Source organism: Balaenoptera acutorostrata, chromosome 1 (assembly GCF_949987535.1).
Source record: "Balaenoptera acutorostrata chromosome 1, mBalAcu1.1, whole genome shotgun sequence".
NCBI classification, from domain to species: domain Eukaryota; kingdom Metazoa; phylum Chordata; class Mammalia; order Artiodactyla; family Balaenopteridae; genus Balaenoptera; species Balaenoptera acutorostrata.
Genome location: NC_080064.1, coordinates 82854443 through 82877843, shown reverse-complemented (window position 1 = coordinate 82877843; position 23401 = coordinate 82854443). Strand labels below are relative to the sequence as shown.

The window sequence follows — 23401 nt, the reverse complement described above, 5'->3', positions numbered from 1 at the left end:
CCATTCTCTTCACCCTGGCCAATCCTACCCATGAAACTCTATGCCATGCGGCAAGGTGAAAAATAGAGGGGGACAAGGTGTTAGGGACAGAGAAGAAGGAAAAAAAAAAACCACATGAAGCCAGTGGAAGGCAGGCGCCTATCCTATCTGGATTGGATAATTCTTCCCAGTGGCCATTTGGATAAGAGGAAATATCTATGTCACCAAATAAAGTTGTAACAAAAAAAATTTTTACTTCAATTAAAAAGTTAAGTCATGGATTTTCTACAACATGCTATTTTTACTTTGTTTTATCTATTTATTTTTTGGCCGCACCACACAGCATGTGAGATCTTAGTTCCCTGACCAGGGATTGAACCCCTGCCCCCTGCATTGGGGGCGTGGAGTCTTAACCCCTGGACCACCAGGGAAGCCTGACAACATACTATTTTTAAACTCAACATACTGCTTATGATTACCTAAAACTTGCATTTCTTCTGAGGAGCCATAATCTAATGAATGCATAATACTACTGTGTCAATAATAAGAACAAATACTTTTGCTTTATTTTCCTCTTGCTATCATACTAAATAACAGACCTGCTGTAGCAAGTATAACTCATTTGGTATAATTTAAGAATTTCGAGAAATTCATTAACATTCTCAAGCCACTAGACCATTAAAGTAATTCATTATTATAGTACACATTAAAATGGTGTCTTCTTACAAACACTTTGGAAAACTGACAGTACATACTGAACACCAAATATATGCACACCCCATGACCCAACAACTCCACTCCCAGGTATATATTCAACAGAAATGCATATATACACTCACCAAAATACAAGTATAAGAATGTTCTCCACAGCATTATTCATAATAGCCCAGAACTAGAAACCACTCAAATGCCCATCAATGGTAGAATGGATAAATTTTGTATATAATAAAAATAGATAATGAAATACTATTCAGCAATGAGAATGAATGAACTACAAATACATGCAACAATATGAATGAATCTCACTCTAGTAGGTTGAGTAATAGCCTCCTAAGATATCCAGGATTGAAGCCCTGGAACATGTAAATGTTACCGTATATGACCAAAGAGACCTTGTGGGTATGATTAAATTAAGGATCTTGAGATGGGGGATTATCCTGGATTATCCAGGTGGGCCCTAAATGTAGATGTAGAGGAATATCTGACTATAGAACAAGAGAAGATGATGTGATGATAAAAGCAGAAGCTTTGAACATGGAGGAAGAGCCCACAAGCCAAGGATTATAGGCAGACACTGGAAACTGAAAAAAAGACAAGGAAACAGATTTTCCACTCACAATTAATTTCCAGATTCAGGAACCAACCTCAGCTTTGGCCTAATGAAACTGATTTTGGACTTCTGATCTTCAGGACTGCAAGAGAATACATTTGTGTTGTTTTAAATCACTAAGTTTGTGATATTTTGTTACAGTGGCATCAGGAAACCAATCACTCACAAATATAATGATGAGCAAAAAAAGAGTGTATTATGTATGACTGCATTTACATAAAATAAACGACAGGCAAAACTGATTTTAGAAGTCAGAATAGTAGTTACTTCTGTGGAGGAAGAAGAAGATAGTGCTGAGACAGGGGCAAAAGGAGAGATTCTGGGGTGTTCATAACACTCTGTTTCTTGATCTGAGGGCTGGCAAAATGAGTATGTTTAATTTGTGAAAACCCTTATTTATGTACTTACATGTATGGTATATGTAAATTTAAAAATTGATGCCTTTTCAACACTTATCTGATAATCTGCTGAAAAAGACATACATTCAAGGAGGTGGGGAAAATACTTACTAAACAATAACTTTATTTCTCAAAAACCGTAAAGATTTTGTTTCTCTCTCCAAAGGATTTAAAAAATCTCAACAGAATGTAATAGTTAACTGCTAAAAAATAAGATAAGAGTAAAATACTGCTTAATTAGCTCCGTTATGCCTGCACCCTAGGACTGTAAATTACAAAAATACAAGTAAAACCACATTTTCTGAAATAACAGCAAACAGAGGAGAAAGTCAAGTACTATATACCAAATGATCAAAATGTCTTTTGGGCCTAGGATTCTTGAAACTAGTAAAAATGGTAATAACAGAAATCTCATGCCATTAATCTATATAGATCATTAAATATAAAAACAATTTATAAAACACATCAGATTTTATTGCTTGAAGAATACAGCATATGAAAATCACAAGAATGTCAAAATGAAAAGTCACTAGGATTCAAACATATAATACATTATCAGATGCAGTAAAATATTAATTAACCTGAACTCTGCATCAAAAAAAAAAGTATGGAAAAATATCTAAGTTGTTTACATAAGAAACAGATATACTTAAAATAGAAAGTATAAGGATGTTACAGTACACGTTAGAAAAGCCAACACTTATTAACTTATTATTTCTTAGACTAGACTACCTTTGGTACTTAAACTTTTAAAAAAACAATCCCTTCTATTTTGTCCAAATGCACTTCATGGATTCAATACCAACTTCAACTCAAAACATTAAGCAAGATTCACTTAGTTGTGGCATGGAAGAAGTGTATTTAATAAATGTATGACAATATTTCACTTTTTCTAAAACTGCAAAATATGATCATTAAGAAATCTAATACTTGTAAACTTTACTTATTTAGCTCTTCAATTAAAATTGGAATCCTGGCATCTGCAATCTATCTTTAGACCTGGTGAATATACAAATTTAAATGATTTGGCAACTGACATAGGAATTTAGATTACTTCATACTATCCTAAGTGGCTTTCCATTCTGTTTTCAAAATACAAACAATAGGCCAGTTCTTCAACACACTGGATTCCTATAAAAATCACTACCATACTTTATTTATTGGAACCAAATTAAAGCTTTTCCCTTGTAATGAGCAGGTTGAAACTATGTTTCATATAGGGCTGATCAATTATGATACACTTTCTTAAACAAAACAAAAACAATCATTTTTTAAAGCTCAATTATTATGGAGACAATGATGCCATTTCAAAAGGAAGCATTGGACACTCTAGGCCATCTAGTCAAGAAATTGTAAAAGTAATGCTAAAAACAAACAATAAGTAAACTATGACTACAAGTTAAATTACAAAAAAATCCGTCTTATAGCAAGCATGCTCATTAACTTTCATTTCTTTCCCCCAGCAAAGGTTTGAATATTCATGAACCTTAGTTAAACCAACGGAACCTAAGCAATTGTTTCACAAGTTCCAATAAACATGGATGGACTAAGCAAGTAATACTATTAACAATCATTGGAGTGAAATACTAAGAATCATGACAGTCCTCAAAACGGGACAGTCTTTGAAATGTAATAGTGTAGCTCAAGATGAATTATGCTATAATAAAACTTTAGTTTTTACCTCTACATAAAACAAAAACAAAATCAAAACATAACCTACCAAATTTTACAACTACTACTGAACATACTCATCCTAGTTTTTGAATGTCTTGTTTGAGACTTTTTAAAACAAGTATATTTATCTGAGCATATATATGTAGTGCCTGTATATATACTCATTTTAAAAGAGAAAAAATCCAAATACTACAGAACTGAACTCTTTGTTTTTTCACCAGCCTGATCTAATATCTACTGCATCACATAGCACCTCCCCCCCAATAATTTAAAATTCCCAATTTTTAGTTTAGTTAAAAGGGCAGAGGAAATGCAAATGAAGATTTAGAGCTTCTGTATAAATTTCACTGTATTTTTATAAACTTGAAGTTTTCTGTAACACTGTTTATTGATCAAATGAAGGACTCACTGCTATCTAAAATTTCATAAACATCATTAAAAAGTCAAAATTGATATTATACTGAGCCTTAAATTTTCAATAGTTCGAAGAGACAGTTTTTACATGAATAGCACACAATAGATGAAACTTAACGGCAGACATCCCTAGAATACCAATGGCAAGTCCACCAAGATGCATACAAAATTACAGATAAGCATTTCTTTCACTGTTTTCTTGTGCAGGGAAAAACATTTATAGAGGAAATAGAAACTCAGCTGGTGAATTTCAGATATCATCATCATCTTCTTCATCCTGAGAAGATCCTGCCTGGTTGGATGCACTTGCTGAAGCAGCAGCAAGCTGTGCTTGTTGGGCAGCTTGCTGCATTTGAAGCCATTCCTGTTGGGCTAATTCTGCTTGTTGCTGTCTAGCCTAAACACAAAAAACATTAAAAAAAATAGTAATTTTTTTAAAAACCTATAACATGCACACTTTCATAAACTTAGTCATTATCAAATTTGGATATTTTCCAACCACGATATAGTTGTTGTACATCAGGACAACATGAACTCTATAAGAAAATATAATTAGAGATTGCTTCTTCTCAATTCTCTTAAGGAGAGTTTCCAAAAGTTTCCATAAAAATTTTCAATAAAAGTTTCCTTTTATGCTACATAATGGTTCAACTGAAGAACCTAAAAAAGTTTAAAGAAAAATCACAACATTCACTCTTTGGTTCCTTTTCCCTGTGTTTCTCTCTCTTTTGTTTCACTTGATTCTTCTGTCCTCTTAACTCATAATTTTGACGTAAACACTTGCAATCTAAAAATTATTTCTGTGGCTTAAAAGTTTGCTAGTACAATACCTCTGTTAGGGAAAAGTACTGTACGTGAATGCACTAGCTACCTTGATTTTTTTTTTAAGTTTCTATTACAGTTCCCTACTCTATAGATACATCTCTTTCTTCCTCTGTCCCTCTCCCCTCTCTCTGTAAATACACACGTAGGTACACACGAAGAACATACCATTCCCACATACACACTAGTGAAAATTATCTATCCAGTACTGAATTTAAGTGGGATAATTAAAATCCATTCATTTGAAATATCCTCTATAAAAACCACCACAGGATTTGAGAAACCAAGATGCATACATATGCATTACATGCCCTACTGCATGAGCTAAGGCTCCTTCCCAATTTAATTTCATCCATTAGCAGAAAAACCACACCAAGAAGGGAAAAATGAACCTGTTTTTGAAAAGATCATATAATTTCCCATTAGAGTTTACCAAAACAATGTTGTTTCTCCATTTCTGTCTTTTCTCAGAATTATTCTTTAAGCCTGGCTCATACCCTCCTTTATGAATGGCCACTTGCTAGTCATCATTTAATACACACATCAGTTTTCAGTTTTTCTTGGTCCTTCTAGGTCACATTTTCTGCTCTTTTTCATATTCTGTAATTCTCTATGCATTCCCATACCTACCCATTTTGTTCTCTAATTACGTGAGTATACATCTTTTTTCTCCACTAGAGTGGAGAATAGAAAATGTTTCCATATTCATTGTTGCATTCCCAACATACAGGCCCCCAGTAGTTTCTGACTGGATGAATGTTTTGTGGGAAAACAATGAGGCTCAGCATAACCTTAAGATTTTACCATATACGTTCTTAACTTTTCTTAATAATCTGTCATGAATGTATTATCCAAACATTCCTAGGGGAGAATTACTACACTTAAAAAAAAATCATTTAGGGACTTCCCTGGTGGTGCAGTGGTTAAGAATCCGCCTGCCAATGCAGGGGACATGGATTCGAGCCCTGGTCCTGGAAGATCCCACATGCCTCGGAGCAACTAAGCCCGTGTGCCACAACTACTGAGCCTGCGCTCTAGAGCCTGCAAGCCACAACTACTGAGCCCGCGTGCCACAACTACTGAAGCCCGGGCGCCTAGAGCCCATGCTCTGCAACAAGAGAAGCCACCGCAATGAGAAGCCCGTGTACTGCAACGAAGAGGAACCCCCACTTGCCGCAACTAGAGAAAGCTGCGCTCAGCAACGAAGACCCAACGCAGCCAAAAATAAATAAATTAATTAAATAAAATAAATTTGTTTAATCTGTAATTTAAAAAAAAATCATTTAATTGTTACCAATTAAGTCCAAATTTCTCAGCCTAGAGTTCAGGACCCTCCAAATTACTGTCTGCCCCAATGTATTTCTCTAATATTCTTTCAAAACATTTGTTTTGTGCTCCAAAAAAACCCAAAAAAACCCCTAGATAAACATAAAGTGTTTTCTAAATACACATCATACCCTCCCATTTTTGCTACCTTTACTCATGCTGATAGTCATTCTATTTGAAATCTGATTTTCACCTACTGAAATTCCACTCTTCCTTCAAGTCAAACTGAAATACTAGTTTCTCCATTAAGTTTGTTCCTGATTCCTTCCAGTATCATTCAGGGTCTAATCAGGAGACAGAAGTTACACTAGTTAGGGAAATAGAGAGAATGTCATATAAAAGACTATTAACCAAGTATAAAGGTGGTAACTAGGTAACTGAAAAGGCAAGAAATGAACACTAAGATATGTGGGTGGCAACTACAGGAAGCAGCCACCAACCCTAAAACTGGGGGAAACAAGGGAAGAGGCTGGGATTTTTAAAACTTGGAAGCTTAGAGGAGCAACCCATGGAAATGAAACTTAGACTTCTGAAGAAGGGGCATAAATTGGCTGGTACTACTACCATCTCTGAGCTTAGAGGAGAGCCTCAAGGTTTGAGACCCAAATCCTTGAGGAAGGGGATGCATGTTCAGGCTGCCTCTGTATTAGAGAAACTGCAAACCAGATTCAGTTCCCACTACAGGAAAAAAATGATGCAGCCAGGGTGAAGCATTGGTGGGTTGCTCAAAGGAACTTGAAGCCAACTGAAAGTAAAAGAAAGGAACATGTCCCTTCTTCCACCCAGCCCTGTAATCTCCCTCTAGAGCCCCCTACTGGCAGCACAGTCTAAAGAAGTCAGCTAGAAAACAGAAACGTGGTTTGCAGAGTACTGGGCCCAGTCTCAAAGCGGAACATAGAAAGGAGGGTTTCATGCTGAGATAATTGCTTAGTAAGTGGCACACTCCTATATCATTAAAATCTAATGTGATATCTCTGTACTTGGGCATCTCTTTATATATTCTTCATGAGACTAGTCAACCTCATAATACAGCTGTTAATATACCTATATTATACCTTCCCTACAAAACAAAAACGTTTTTTGTGTTTGTTTAGGAAATTAAAGACCAGGTATTCTAGTAACTACTTCTACCCATTTTTATAAAGAAATATAGAAAATATTTCCATAACACACAGGCATGTTTACTTTTATGGCAGGAATACCCAGAGTTCAAAATAGACTAAGAACGCTTCACAGGAAATACTTGAAAATGGTAGGGCAAATCAAATATATCGATTTAATCAACTTAATAATACCTACTCTGTGGCCTAATCAACTATAAATAGATACAATTTTGTGGCACAGAAAAGATAATGCAAATAATTTCAAGTCTCTACACAGGTCTTACTGCAAAGTTGCTTTACCTTGTAGTTTGCTCAATGATCTACAAAGACATGTACTGGTTACACTAAAAATTTAACCTGACTTTTAGGTATCATCACCCCAAATCAGCACCCATACTTTTCTCTCTGAACATAAAAGCATTCCAGTGTCTTTAAAATCAATGTTGATTGGTAAATATTATTTGTATTCATTTCCACAAATTAAAAATTTCAGTGTATTTATTCTGCTTTCTTTTTTCCCCTTTTGCTTCTCACCCAATCCATCCCAAGTATTTTCCTTCTAAAATGGAAGAGTGAAAGAGAAGTAAGTAGGCATATACTTCCTAATTCACTTCTTCTGGAGATTTTCATTGTGTTTTAAGTTTCCCACTTCCACACACTAAAATAACTCATTTATAATTTACAGCTAACTTTAATCTCAACATATTAGAGATTACCTCCTTTTCAAATATTTGCTGCTAACAGTGAAAGATAGCTTCAAATGAGGCTGCTATTGTGTTGGCATGTAAAATAAAGTCTAAATGATTAAGTGAAATGAAAGTTATGAAAAAGATGTTATAATAATTTATCAGTTCCTTTTATATTTAAGACTAAAGTACTTTATGCTCTAGGAAAAGTACTAAGCGGCTGCTATAATTTTACTTCTCTTCTGATTTTTCTCACAATAGCAAAGAAATACTAGGGTATTTTCACCTATAGGTCAGGGCAAGAAAGAAGGGAGATAAGGGGAAAAAAACAAAACAGATGACAAGGGTAGAGAGCTGAAGACAGATATGGCAGTCAGTCAGTTATTTTTCATTCATCTTTTTGCCCTAGAAATGATAAAGCATGTTCATTTCACTTAAAAGTTCCAAAATAAATTTAAGCAAACAAAATGGTGGCTAGAATATTAGCACAGTATTGTAGAAAGAGCACAGGTTTTGGAGTCAAAAGGTACTTACCCTTTCATTTGTTTAAGTCAATCCTTCCCAGTACTAAGCTTCATAATGATAGGAACCATGTCTCTTTTTTATACTGTTAGAAGCCTAGCACCTAACACTATATCGGGTAAATAGTGAAGACTTTAATAAATATCTGTAGAACAAATGATCTGATCTCATGCAAGCTTCTCTATCTCTGAGTCTGTTTCTTAAGGCGTAAATGGGCATAGTAAAATTTGTATTACTCATTAAGAACTCTGCAAAGTATATAAAGTATTTAGCAGAGCATCTTTTTCCTTTTATCAAATATTTCCTTTGGCACCCTGTAGGTGATCTGCAATAGTAGAGACTCAATAAATAATAGCCATTAGCTTTTTTTTTTTGACATCATGCTATTGCATGCCTCTTTTTTTTTTTTTTTTAAATAAATTTATTTATTTATTTATGGCTGTGTTGGGTCTTCGTTTCTGTACACGGGCTTTCTCTAGTTGCAGAGAGCAGGGGCTACTCTTCATTGCAGGGCGTGGGCTTCTCATTGCGGTGGCTTCTCTTGTTGCAGAGCACAGGCTCTACACGCACGGGCTTCAGCAGCTGTGGCACATGGGCTCAGTAGTTGTGGCTTTTGGACTCTAGAGTGCAGGCTCAGTAGTTGTGGTGCACGGGCTTAGTTGCTCCGCAGCATGTGGGATCTTCCTGGACCACGGCTCGAACCCATGTCCCCTGCTTTGGCAGGCAGATTCTTAACCACTGAACCACCAGGGAAGTCTGCCATTAGCTTTTAAAAAAAATTATCACTCCTCATTTGGTACCTCATATTCATATGGATTATAACACTGTTTGCATGTGCTCATGCCTGCCTCAAAGGCTTTTCCACTTTAGCACCTATTTCATAGGTTGTTTTGAGGATTAAATGAAATAATACTGGTAAATTACTTGGCAACATGATTAACACATGTTTAGAACTCAAATGTTGGTAAGCTTTTATCTTCCTTATTAGTTTAAATGGTATCTGCTGTCTAGTGCTTGATAACACTTAAAATTCAAATGCTTTTAAATATAAACCAAACTGGTTGTTATGACTGCAAAGAGATCAGTTATGGTACTAATCTGGAAGAGATGACCTAAAATGGTATTTCCCAGTTCTAATGGTAATTACAGTAACTGGTAGCAATTCTTACCTCTTCTATTCAAACCAAACCTGTCTTTCAATTTCAAATGAGAAGCCAGAACTTTGTAGGGAAAAAGCAACATCACCTTCTCCCCTCTTTTTTTTTTAATAATGGTGAATATGTTCTTTAACCTCCTCGAACCTCAGAATTGTAATTTGGAAGATCAAGGTTGAAGTAAATGATTTTCAAAAGTCTCTTCTACCCCTAGAGTTCTGTGCTTCCTTGACTTACCAACCCAACTCAGTCATCCATTCAACAAATAGTTATTGAATACTCCCCCTGTGCTAGTTACCATGTTAGGTGGGTGCTAGAGATACAATTAATAATGGGTCCTGCCCTCAGGGAGCTTACAGACTAATGGTAGGGACAGACATTTATAAATGACCACACAGCTCTATTCCCATGATGAAATAAGTATCTCTATGGAACTGAAACACTCCATATTTTACATCCTTTTTGCCACAGAACAACCTCTGGCCCAACGATTTAGGTCTATCTTTCAAGATCTTCCCACTGGAAAGTCAGTCAAATGCTTTATTTCAAAAAAGTATTTACATATAGACAGTTTGCTTGAGCAATCTGAGCATTTTAGTAGTACCCAAAAATGGAATGGATTATTTTTTAAGCTGTTATCATAAATTTTCAAGTTCATAATTCCTTGCCCCTGCCTTTGCAGGGTAGGTGGGGAGGAGGTACAGAGAAGAGAAGGTAAAAATGCCATTAAGGTACCTCAGCCCCAGCCGATAAATTTTGCCTTGAACAGTGATTTGCATTCTTAATAATCAGGTTATTAAGCTCTCAGTCTTATGTGGAGTAAATATTCAGTCACATTCAAGAATCACTGTTAAAAAAAAAAAAAAAGAATCACTGTACTCTGTAACTGTCTTCTCCCCAGCTTCAAGGAAACTGGTAGAGAAGAAGGAAACGCCAATTTTTCTCTCTCAATTTCTTCCTCTTGTTCTTGCCCTACATACCTGTAGGTATTCTAGGCGTTGCATCCCATGCCTGAGTGGAAAGGACTGATGGAAAGCTTTTTTGTGTTGGTCTTTGCCATCAGCATGGGGTATGCGTGCATACTGGTTGTAGTGTCTGTTCACTCCATGTGGAAGCTGTGCTGTGTGGGCTTCTGCATCCCCTTATCCTCATCCCTAGGTATTTTTTTTTATTAGGTAATAAATGCTGCCAGCCTTTGTTGCCTCTGCTATAACACCAAGGCACAGTGAACCATAGGGAGAACACGAGGGGTGAGATATACTATAGCAGTCATCTTTGGAAAATATGATCTTCCACAGAGGATGGCTCCGAAATGTATTACAGAGCTTGCTTCTATTTTGACACCAAGGGGTACTGGAAGGGAATGAAGAAGGTACCCAGGATTCTAAGGATGGGCCAAGGCAGGCCCAGAAGATGGTACAGAGATAACATTGGGGAAATTCTAAGAGGCTAGCCACAAATTCCATTCAGTCCCAGCTCCCTGTGGTCCCCTCCTTGCTTAAAAAATAAAGGGATATTAGTACTTGTTGCTAATCCTTCACAGACTGGACATTAGAACTGTGACAAGCAAGGAGAAAAGTTTTCTCCCTTTCTCTGCTCCACTGGCCCTTCAAAGTTTTTAAGATTAGAATGTTTTAAAGGTGTATTAAAGACCTAATTTAACTACAAAGTAGATGTTAATCAGATTTTTCTTATATGCCATTCATCTAAAAATGTGATACAATATTTTCTCACTAGTCTATCATTTTAAATCTTAAGAATGTTTAGGTATACTTTTCATGCTTTTAAATGGCCATTCTGCCTGAAAAAACATCAAAATAAAATCTCAGTAGTTATTTGGAGTTGTTCTCCTCAGAAAACAGGCTGCTGCAAATATTTGCTTTTATATAAAGTAAAAAACTAGCCAGACCTAACATCAGACTCTATGATCAATCAGCCAGAGAAAGAAAAATTTTGGGGTACGTATGTTGACTAAGGAAATGATTTTAGAAACCAGTATGATTTGTTAGCAAAAAGGGTCAGATTCAGATGAAAATAATTTAAAACGTGTTACTTACTTTTGCAAATAATTCCTGTTGCTGTCTCAATAACTCTTCTTCAGGAATGCCAAGGTTTTCCAAACGAGAACTGGCCTTTCTTCTTTTTAATGCTACTGTCTTGCATTCTTGTAAGACTTCTTTTACTTCACTGATATAAGAGCCAAAGCCTAAACTTTCTAGTGCTGGGGAAATGAAAATATGAAAACATGAAAAAGTGGTAAAACACAACTTTTTCTCTCACCTATGGAACATTAAGTTTGGTGAGGGTTTTGGGCTGGGGGTTGGAGGGGAAGGTTGTTGCTTTCTAATAATTTTACCTATTTTATAGCTGCACAACAATCATTGGTATGGCTAAGACAAAATATTTTATCAAACTTTCTTAATATTAGATGGCAAATTAGTTAAAACTTAAGGAACATTTCAAGGCATTGGCCTTCACTTTTCCTTTTCTTTCTAATTTTTTAAAAACCAAAGCATTTCCTGGAGGAAGAAAAAAGTCCAATGTAAGAACATGTGGTTTTAGTAAGAAAACATTTTTCCTATACCACTCATAGTAAATCAACCATTAAGTCATCACTTTCTCAAAGAATACAAAAAAAGCAAATATTTGGAATATATTTGTTAATAAAACATATTTTGTACTATTTAGCTTAGAAAAAGTAGGCTGGTAACACATGCTCTAACTTTCAGCAGGATAAGATGAAAGAATAGATAAGTTCTTTTGTCTAATATACCAACAGGAAACTAGTATTTTTAGCAAAGACACTCAAACTGCCAAGTCTAAGAAATACTGGTGGAAAGAGCTTATGAAATTCAGCATTTATATTCAACCAAAGTTTCCCTTGAAAATAAAACTTAACAGGAAACACTATAAAAATATTTTAAATGACATGGCAGAAAAACTGGGATAAAGGAAGACTATAAGGATAGAAGAAACATTAACAAAAAATTCTCTCCCTTTATTTTTTCACATTTAGAAGAAAAATTTGTAAGAAAAAAAGGTCTTCTGTAATCCAGAAAGACAAAGCATAAAATTTCCTTTTGGCTCACGGTATTTAAAATCATATAGTTTTCTAAATGCTAAGGCCCCAAAATCATATTTTGCCTTCTGAGCCAATGATGAAATATAGGTGGTGAAAAACACAGTAAATGAACTTAAGTTAGTTCATCAGTTCTTACAGTCTTTCAACAACTATGATGAGCCAGACTCCCTCAGTAAAGATGCCCTAAGTTCCAACTTTAAAAATTTGCTCTTCAAGAATACCAAATATACCTTTAAAATCTACATTCCCATGTAAGTTGTGGTTTTTAAGGCATTTTGAATGACTTACAACTTTACTTATTTCATATATTAAGCTGTTTTCATCAACCGTCTTTAGAAATAATGTGATGCCAAAAAGCAGACTGCTATTCCTTGAATTTTAATTAACTTACAGACCCTCTCCTTGTCCCCCCCAAATTTCAATAAGACATTATTCTTATTCTGAGTTCTGTCTACCAAATTAACCACCACCTAATCCCTGGCCTCAAGGAGTCTGGAGTATAGTAGGAAATTAAGTGAAAATTAGGCAGCCTGAATTTTTTACTTGAATTGACAGACATTATTTTTTAAGTGTCAATGCTAGAAGCCAAAGTTTTATCTTTTCTCTCTCTCTTTTTTTTTTAAAATAAATTTATTTATTTTTGGCTGCATTGGGTCTTCGTTGCTGCGCGCGGGCTTTCTCTAGTTGCGGCGAGCAGGGGCTACTCTTTTTTTTTTTTTTTTTTGGCTGCGTTGGGTTTTTGTTGCTGCGTGTGGGCTTTTCTCTAGTTGCGGCGAGCGGGGGTTACTCTTCGTTGCGGTGCGCAGGCTTCTCATTGGGTGGCTTCTCTTGTTGCAGAGCACAGGCTCTAGGCACGCAAGCTTCAGTAGTTGTGGCACTCAGGCTCAGTAGTTGTGGCGCACGGGCTTAGTTGCTCCACGGCACGTGGGACCTTCCCGGACCAGGGCTTGAACCCGTGTGCCCTGCATTGGCAGGCGGATTCTTAACCACTGCGCCACCAGGGAAGCCCCAAGCAGGGGCTACCCTTCATTGCGGTGTGCGGGCTTCTCATTGCGGTGGCTTCTCTTGTTGCAGAGCACGGGCTCTGGGCGCGCAGGCTTCAGTAGTTGTGGCTCATGGGCTCTAGAGCGCAGGCTCAGTAGTTGTGGCACACCGGCTTAGTTGCTCCGCAGCATGTGGGATCTTTCAGGACCAGGGCTCGGACGTGTGTCCCCTGCATTGGCAGGTGGATTCTTAACCACTGTGCCACCAGGGAAGTCCGTCTTTTCTCTTTTTTAAAGGCACAAGCATAGTAGTGCATTTTCAATAATACTGGCTGGAGATAGTACCAAAAGAAATCAGTAAATGATTTAAGGTGTCCCACCACATTCTAAAGAAAAGTCTTATTTTCTTATTCTAAAGAAAAGTCTTATTTCCTTAGTCCTACAACAAGGTTCTCCAGGATCTAGCCCCACTTACCTTTCCAGCTTTATTTCTGCCATTAAATCCCTGCATACTTTGCTAAACCTGACTGCTCAATGTTTCCCAACAGGCACCAGTTTCCCACATTCGTGCTGACAGTAATTCATTCAAGGCCTGGATCAAACTATATCTTCAAATTAAGCTTGCCTGATCCTCCTAGACAGAAGTAATCTCCCCCTTTTGAAATAAGATAGACTTAGAATTTGGAACTTGGTTGTCACTGTATTTGTATAACCTTGGATATGTTGCTTAATATCTCTAAGCTTCAATTTCCCATCTCTAAAATGAAAACAGCATCTATTTCATAATATCTTCCTACAACCAGAAGCACTATAGTGGTTAAGCATGCAGCCCCACAGGGACTGACTCCCAGCTCTGCCTCATATTAGCTGTGTGAGTCAGGGTAAGTTCCTTCACCTCTGTTCCTCTAAAACAAGAATAACAGGAATAACAGTACCTACATCTCATCAGATCAGGTTGCTGTGAAGAATAAATGAATATAAACAAAGAGCTAAGAACAGAGGCTGGCCCACAGAAGGAGCAAAATTAAGTATTCACTATTATATTTTTAATACTTTAAGGATTGTGGGAATCAACAAGTGATTAACCTAAGGCATTTAACAACACAGTGTCTAACGTGTAAGAGTCCCTTAACTAACTTGGACATATTATTCATCTTTTATTTTTTTTATTCATCTTTTTGTTGTTGTTGTTCAGAAAACATTTACTGTAGTTTGATGACACTTAGTCAAGTTGTGGTTCTGAAAGCAAAGCAAAAACAGTATTAGGGGAAATTTAGGGTGGACACATTTCTTAGAGATAGTTTATAATTCTACCACTTCAGAAAGGGGAATAATTTTACTGAAAATATTTAATTTAAAAAACATCACTCAAGGGCTTCCCTGGTGGCGCGGAGCAACTGGGCCCGTGAGCCATAACTACTGAGCCTGCGCGTCTGGAGCCTGTGCTCCGCAACAAGAGAGGCCGCGACAGTGAGAGGCCCGCGCACCGCGATGAAGAGTGGCCCCCGCTCACCACAACTAGAGAGAGCCCTCGCACAGAAACGAAGACCCAACACAGCAAAAATAAATTAATTAATTAATTTAAAAAAATTTATTTATAAAAAAAAAAAGCACTCAAGAACTACTATGACTTTTCAGATGGGGAAAGCAAGCCCCTGGGAGGGCGAGAGCCCAGTCGGGCAGCTACTGGGGGAGGGGCTGGGTGCCACTGACGTTTGTGGCTTCACTCAGCAGGCCGACTGCCCCCTCCCTGAGGCCACTCAGAAGTCACTGGGTGGGGAAGGGGCATTCAAGAGGTAAACATGATTCCAGCAGGGGACAGCCCCAAGGTCCCAAGGGAGGGTGGTCGGGCAAGGGCTGCCTGGACAGGCATCATCTTCTCGTGATGAGATGAGGAGGCTAAACGTGAAGACCTTCTTCCAGCTCGTGTGTGAGCGAGAGTAGATTCAGAAAACTGCCGCTACGTGGCAGCAGTCACGGCTTTACTGTTCACCAGCTTCCCAGTTGAAGGGTTGTCAGGGCACACAGGTGCACACAGCCACAAAACACGGCATCTTCTCAAATAATTTCCAGAACATGATTTAGCACAGCCCCAGCCTCTCCAGCAGGAGACTTCGCTACAGCTTAGGGTAATATTCTGATGATGTGGGGCTTCCTGCAGCTCCCCAGTCACCTTCCATGAGTCGGGGGGAATCATCTAAATGGACCCCGCTTCCCGGAGCAGAGGCCTAGTCGTCGCACTGCACTTCCGCCCGCAGCTCCTTGGGGACGTAGTTGGCCAGCGTCGCCAGCAGCTGCTGCTGCAGGGCCTCACTGCCCACGACCAGCATGGTCAGCTGCACGGCGTCCGTCCGTTCCAGGTGCCTGACGATGGCAGTGGCTTCGTTAAAGAGCTTCTGCTGCTCGGCAGGTGGCAGCTCCATTATGATCTGAGGAACTGGCTTAAACTGTCCACTTGTCATCCAAGCGCCTAACAAACCCCCGACGCCCCCCCCCAACGGCTAGTCCTGGTGGCCCGCCCACCAAACCACCAACGAAGGCCACGGCCCCTGTGACCAGGCCACCCCTCCCGGAGTGCTTGACGGCCGCCCGCAGTTTCCTCTCCTCGGAGACGGAGCACAGGAGCCTCATGATGTCCTCCCCCGCGACGGGCATCGCAGCAGACCTGCGGAGGCGGCGTCGCGAGGTCACAGACTGGCAGGCGTGGGGACTTTTTTCATTCATCTTTATCTTTTCTCTTACACTTAAGAGTATGCTAGTAAGTATACAGGGCCTAAATAAACGTATAGCTATGCATTATCACACCATTAAATTCAAGATGAACAAGTATATTAAATTTACAAAATTAACAAATCAATACACTTGAGAGACAGCTCTTCAAAATGTCATGAATTACTAGACATTAAAAACTTCAATCCAATCTACCTTAAACCATGGAGGGCTTGGGTTAAAAATTAAAAAACAAAAACAAAAAACTCACTTTTAAAAACATCTAAGGTTGAGAACACTGTTTTCAAAAAAAAAAAAACTGCAAGTAAATCCAAGGTTAATATTTAATATTATTGAAACAGCTATACTCTCAATGCTGAGTACAAACACTGCACTCTCAATAAAATGGTTCAACAGGAGCAGCCATAAATTTAATTTCAAAACTGCGTTGACTTTAATCTTAATTTTAAACACATTTTGGCTAACGGATATGAGTAACTGGATACAGCATTTTCTAAACGGGGATATTTTACATCATCTGTTATCATGTAGTAATAATATCCCCATTTTACATAAAGGAGAATCTTAAAGGATAAGGAAAATGGCTCCTAAGCAGGGCCATCAGTTAACAGTTGTGCAGGTGGTTCAGTGCACAACAGCAGCATATCTGAGGAGAGCCATTCATACTGTAAACATCATAGATTTGTATGCTTATTATAGCACTTTTTCTGGCAGATGGTAGTAAAGGTTTTTAAGGAAGGAGTGTCTCAACAGCCATTTATGATAAAAACTCTCCAGAAAGTGGGCATAGAGGGAACCTACCTCAACATAGTAAAGGCCATATACGACAAACCCACAGCAAACATCATTCTCAATGGTGAAAAACTGAAAGCATTTCCTTTAAGATCAGGAACAAGACAAGGGTGTCCACACTCATCACTATTATTCAACATAGTTTTGGAAGCCCTAGCCATGGCAATCAGAGAAGAAAAAGAAATAAAAGGAATCCAAATTGGAAAAGAAGAAGTAAAACTGTCACTTTTTGCAGATGACAGGATACTATACATAGAAAATCCTAAAGATGCCACCAGAAAACTACTAGAGCAAATCAATGAATTCAGTAAAGTTGCAGGATACAAAATTAATACATGGAAGGAGTGCCTTTTTCTAATTTGTACAAAGGGATTTTATGGACTATTGATGGCCCTCACTCTAAGGATCTCAGAGTAAGAGCCAAAAAAATAAATAATAATATATATATTTTAAAATTTGTGGATAAAACACATATCACTTATTTTTCAGAAGCCTGTCTGCTACCCTCTGCCATCTATCTTAAAACTGTACCCAGAAAAGTGCATGGCATATTAAGGAAAAAAAAAAAAAATTTAGCATGTTTTTTTCAATTTGAAAGACAGATATTAAGACAACTACTTAAAAAAAAAAAAAGGTAAAAATGTCCAACCAACAATTTTAATACAGTCATATCTTATATTTTACCAAAAATGACGTACTCCTCAAAAGTTTTGTTATGACATGAATTTGTGTGAATTACTTTATACTTCAAATGCATAATGCATGCTTTTCATTTAAAAAAACTAAAATATAAAAAATAGCATTCTCTAATTTCTCTATTTCCTTTTGTTTGTATGTTCGGTGATGGAGGTATGGAGGTGATGTAGTTAACTTAAAATACATTAAGAGGATGTAGGCCAAAGTGACTTCTTGGCTTACTGGCCTGACAAAGACCCTTAAGAATCATGCCCTCTATGGTATCACCACTCCTGGGAATCTGGGACAACAATGAGAGACGGATGGCAGAGCAAGAATCAAATATCATTCATCTTTATATCCTTAGCAGTATCTAGTACAGTGCCAAGTACACAGTAGTATTCAAAAGTAACTGCTGGGTGGCAGAAGGAAAACAAAAACAAAAGACATATCAGTTTTAAAGAAAACAGTAAAATCCTAACTTGAAAAGCACCTGATTAGGTGATAAATTGTGCAATGTAAATTACATGTCCCTTCAGAAAAAAATTTCAGTATGGATGATTATTTAGGCAATACAATATCATTCTTATTATTATTACAACTTCTCTGCAATCACTCAGATCCTCTGATTTCAAAACTACTCCACATCCACTTTCCAAAACAGACGGTGGTTTAGGCTTTAGAGCAAGATTCTCAAAGTGTGGTCCATGGACTTGTGCCAGAAATGCCTGTAAGGGTCTGCAATGAGTTAAGTACGGAAATTCAAAGTAAGCATTTTAAGAACCTTCACAGCAAAACTGTAACTATGTGAAGTGCCGGCTGTGTTAACTAATTTTATTGTGGTAATTATTTCATAATATATACACACATCAAATCATTACACTGTAAACCTTAAACTTACACAATGCTATATGTCAATTATATTTCAAAAAGCTGGGGAAAAAAAGAGAAACTTCATAGCAATTTGACAAGGTAATTTTATTTCTATTGAATGCATATCAAAAAATTTCATTTTGGGCTTCCCTGGTGGCGCAGTGGTTTAGAGTCTGCCTGCCAATGCAGGGGACACGGGTTCGAGCCCTGGTCTGGGAAGATCCCACATGCTGCGGAGCAACTAGGCCCGTGAGCCACAACTACTGAGCCTGCGCGTCTGGAGCCTGTGCTCTGCAACAAGAAAGGCTGTGATAGTGAGAGGCCCGCGCACCGCAATGAAGAGTGGCCCCCGCTTGCCGCAACTAGAGAAAGCCCTCGCACAGAAACGAAGACCCAACACAACCAAAAATAAATAAGTAAATAAATAAATATTTTTTTAAAAAAAATTTCATTTTGTTTTTCTAGTGATCCATTTTTTTTTGTATTTTACCAAAGTACCAGTGTGAGAGGGATTATAATTTTTTTTTAAAAAGTCCTTCAACATACAGCTTGGAGCAACATAACTGCTGAAGAAGTGAATCCTCGGAGACTTTTTCAAACTTTCACTACTTTCAGTTACTATTCTCAAAAACATGAGGGAAAAAAAATGTAGCAAGAGATTTAAAATGCAGAAATAAAATAGTATACTTAAAATATTCTTATTTACGCTTTGGCTTTACAAATGGCATCATGATGTAAGGTTAAACATAACAGACTTTCAGCTTTATGTTTCAATCAGTATCACTATAAAGTTTTTAAATTATTATTTATTGTAGCATATTTCATGTAAGTTTATCAATCCTGACAGATTCTCAGTAATTGCTAATTATACCTGAAACCATTAAGTATTATTTATACATAAATGGGAAAACCTTAGTTAACAGACTTGCCTAAGGCCAGACTTTCCAGTACAGAACCTGCAGCTCCTAACTCTCAATGTCAATTCTTTCCATAATGCAACAGAACATGTTAGTACTCATTTAAAGATATGTGTTCACAGAAACCCAGCAACGAAATAAAAGGAACACCTTATAAGCTTAGAACTCCCTCTGCTGTGTGTATGTGATCTTCAATCAAAGTCCGTGTTCTTAAACTAAAAATAAGCAAAATATTTAGATAATTTTTTAAAATTTTAACTAGGTTATATAATTTCAGATTTACTGGCAGTAAAATTATTTTAACTTCTGCATGCATTTTACAGAACTGCCTCAAATGCTTAATATGCCCTGACAAGGTAAAGCAAAGTGGCAAGTGAACAAGTGAAATGTTCTGAAGCAAAGTTTAGTTCATTAAACTTATTACTAAAAAAATCCAAACTTCAACATGTGAAAATCAAACCACTTTAAAACGTACATTATTCCACTTGGCTATATCTTACATTCTTAAATAATCAACACTGACAGAACAGCATAAAAAATGTCATACCCAGCTTTCCAGAGTTAGTCTATAAACACACACTTTAAACACCTAAAAAAATACACACCTTAAGGATTTCTTTTAAAAAATTTTAATCACTCAGGACAAAAGTTTCTTTAAATGATTAAGCAATATGATATCAATATGAGATTAAAAATGTATAAAATCTATTCCCCTAACTGGGGAGAATTTGGGGCTAAAATGTAGGTCCTTATCCACTTAACAAAGGCAATGTTAAAAAGAAAAAAAAAAAGGTAAATTTATAAGGCTGTAGCAGGTTAATGCATGATTTTTTTTTAATTAATAAATCATTCTCAGTACACAAGGACAATGCTTTCACTGTAAGTTTTTGACTCATATGTTAAACTGAATTTAGCATATTCCAAAGTCGAGCTGTTTAGCATACTGTTCACTACAGCTGCACTTTTCTTCCATCATGTCAATCAGAAATCTAAATATATCCTAGAAAAGAATAAACTCTGCCCAAGAAGACAGATTGTAGTGTGTTTTTAGATTTTTGGAATGATCCCCACTTCTGTGGTGTAAACAAATGTTTAGGCAGATCCTTTTGAAATCTTTTGCAATTTTCATTAGAAGGACAATGTTGATAAAAGATCCTTTTTCTCTTTTATGAGTTGTAAAAGGAAATTACAGCTATTTGTGTTGGATAATCTTGTGAAAGACTTGTGACAACAACTGCACATACAATGTAAAAATAAAAACACAAGAGGAAACATAGACAACTTGGCTTTCATTTTACTTGCCAGAGTACACCAAACAAGTAGAAAAAAACACTAGCTTTAAAATCAAATATACTTTTTCCTAGGGATTTTTTTTCTCCTTATGTACTGAAATGGAAATGGCAGAGTATGTTTTAAATCTACCTCCTACACATCATTAAGGATCAAAAATGAATCATTTAATCCTTTTGTCAATATTGACCATAAAATACTGCATATGGTGAATATGAGCAGATGTGTCCTCTACTTCAGAATAACAGGGAAGTCACCTTTTAAAAAGTTAAATTTTAAAAATAAAATGGTAGACAACCGCCTGCCTACCAAAATTAAATTAACCATGATTTTTTTTCTGACTTCGAAAGCAATCAAGAAATTGTTAGAATTTTAATTGGGTTATTATAAAAAGCAAGTTATCACCTCAAATAGAATGCAACCTTTTCATAAGAGTATATGTACAAGTCACAGGAAGTGCTTCCCAAAACATTATGACTAGTAAATGTCTCCCCACCCCTGAAACAAACCATCAGAATATGGCCCCCCAAATCCCTATTAACAGAACTAAATCCTTTCCAAGATGAGAGAAGAAACTGTTAAACTTTCAGAACTGCTGTTCAATAAAAGCTGAAGTGTTTACATCTAAATGGGGATGACAGCAGGAAACAAGTGGGAAATATTCCATGAAAAACATCTCTCACAATCTTTCAACCCAAGCTGTAAAAATCTATCTCATGGAACAAAGCAAGCTACAGAAAAAAAGGAAGAAAGGAAGGAAGGAGGGGAAGGAAGATTAAAGAACACTGCCCCTTTTCTTACAGAATAGAACTGGAGTGCTTTGGCAACTTGTTGATGAACGTTAGGACCATGAAACCATTTTTAAAGGAGAAAATATACTCTCTCTATCCAACACTAATAAACTTTACAATGTTGAACATGCACGTTAAGAATATTTTTACTTGTGTTCTGAAAATTCATCTTTTCCTCTACACTGGTGAAAAGGTCGGGTGGCACTCATGCTTGAACTTCCGGTCTGAATTCTAATTCTCCAAGGCAGAACTTCTGGGTTCCTCTCTCAGTTGTCATGATCTAGGTTCCACTTTAGGCAGGCACTTTCTCAGTTGTCACGTCTAGGTTCCACTTCAGGCAGGCAAAATTCTTGTTGCTTGGGCTTACCTGGCTGTAAATTGAGATCGCTGCTACTACCTTATTTGGGGGGATGTTAGCTGACCTAATCGTTTGCAACCCTTACCTGCATTCGCTGTTTGAAAAGCACCACGAGAATATTACACAGGGATTTTAAGGTACCGGCTGCCTCTATGCCCGCGCAGCTTTTTAAGTTATCAGTACTAACCAGGGGACAGGACTGAAGGCTTTTGACATGAACGGGTCACGCGATTAGCAGTCTGTCCCCGGCCCCTCTTTGAAACAAAATCCCACACATACCACTTACCTTGTATGACGTGCTCTGGCGAGATGGTCTTCTTTTCCGATTTATTGCAAATCTCATTGGCTTCAGAAGAAATAAGGTGAATGAATTCAGTGCAGCAGTTCACCACCAGCTCCCGGGCATCGTTGGCCACCCGGACATTGGGGAGAGTCTCTTTGATCATCTTATTGATAGCAGCTCTGGGTATAGTGAGATCATCATCGTTCCCAGATGAGGAAGCCATCGTACCTTCCTATCTCTCGCGCCCCGACTTTTGAAAACTCCCCAGTTCTGGTCCACTGCTCCACGAAGATTTTTCAAAAGGCTGCCCTCGGAGAGCAATCCGGGGGGCGCTCTGAGAAGAGGGTGCAGAAAATTAAGGGGCGAGGGGTTGGCTCGAGAGGGCGTGGAACACCCACGTGTGTGAAAGATTCAGGGCGAGGCTGGGAGCAAATTTGGGGGAAGGGGGGGCTGAGGATTCTGGGGACAGCACTGCCCAGGTCGGAGAGGGGAAGGCTAGGTGGTCCGGAAATCTGAGCACTGGAGAACCCCCTTCGTGTCTCCTCTGAGGGGCGTGCGCTGTCGCCTAACCGTTCCCCAAAGGCGCCGGAGCAGAGGCAAGGTCCAGGGGCACTGGTCTGGCCGCGGTACAGGGCGGACACCCAGCGGGCTGGGCTCTACAGAGCCGGAGCCCCCGCTGCCAATGCCGCCGCCGCCAGCAGCCGCTGCTGCCGCCTCAGCCAAACCATCCTTGAGACACCCGCGCCGCCGCCTCACAACATGTCGGCCGCGGCCGCTGCTGTAACCGGGGCGGCCTCCGGGGAACAAATACGGTCAGAACCAGGCGCAAGGGGAGCGGCAGTGGCGCCGCTGTGGCCGTTTAGCCCGAACGCAGATCGTAGAAGCCAAAGCCGCGGCAACGGTGGTCCGTCCCTCCAGAGGCCAGAGAAGGTTTGCTGGAAGCCTCTCCCGATACCCTTTGCGCTACCGGAAGCCTCGCCCCCACATGTTCCCCCCTCCCTTCCAGACCGACTTCCGGGTGTGGCTGCCGCCCTTCCCCCACCCGTGCTGGCGGGAACCGCCCGTCCTCTCCGCCAGCGGCTTCCGCCTGCCGCTGTCCCGGCACGCGTCCTGGCATCCCGCCGTTTACCAGGGACAGTGGCCGGGCGAGCGCGCGCCTCGCGGTACCGGGGAGCCCCAAGCACGCGCCGGGGTTTCGGCGCCAGACTCGGGTTGGGGT

General features: G+C 38.5%; 1 protein-coding gene and 1 pseudogene across 1 annotated transcript; both read right to left on the bottom strand.

Moving 5' to 3' along the window:
• Positions 1–565: 565 nt before the first annotated feature.
• On the bottom strand, positions 566–23147 carry DR1 (down-regulator of transcription 1). Its single transcript, XM_057558634.1, has 3 exons — positions 22186–23147; positions 11466–11629; positions 566–4192 (listed from the first exon to the last, which is right to left on the bottom strand). Exons 1-3 carry the CDS (start codon positions 22403–22405, stop codon positions 4046–4048), a joined length of 531 nt encoding a protein of 176 aa, XP_057414617.1. The 5' UTR covers positions 22406–23147; the 3' UTR covers positions 566–4045.
• LOC130709424 (protein C19orf12 homolog) lies at positions 15101–16348 on the bottom strand (annotated as a pseudogene).
• Positions 23148–23401: the final 254 nt, after the last annotated feature.

What these genes read in the sequence shown, in the direction of transcription:
- DR1 (XM_057558634.1), bottom strand. Translation starts at nt 22,405, where the DNA reads ATGGCTTCCTCATCTGGGAACGATGATGATCTCACTATACCCAGAGCT. An exon ending in GCCAGAGCACGTCATACAAG is followed by an intron (nt 11,630 to 22,185) that starts GTAAGTGGTATG and finishes TCATTTCCCCAG; the next exon opens with CACTAGAAAGTTTAGGCTTT. An exon ending in AACAGGAATTATTTGCAAAA is followed by an intron (nt 4,193 to 11,465) that starts GTAAGTAACACG and finishes TTTTGTGTTTAG; the next exon opens with GCTAGACAGCAACAAGCAGA.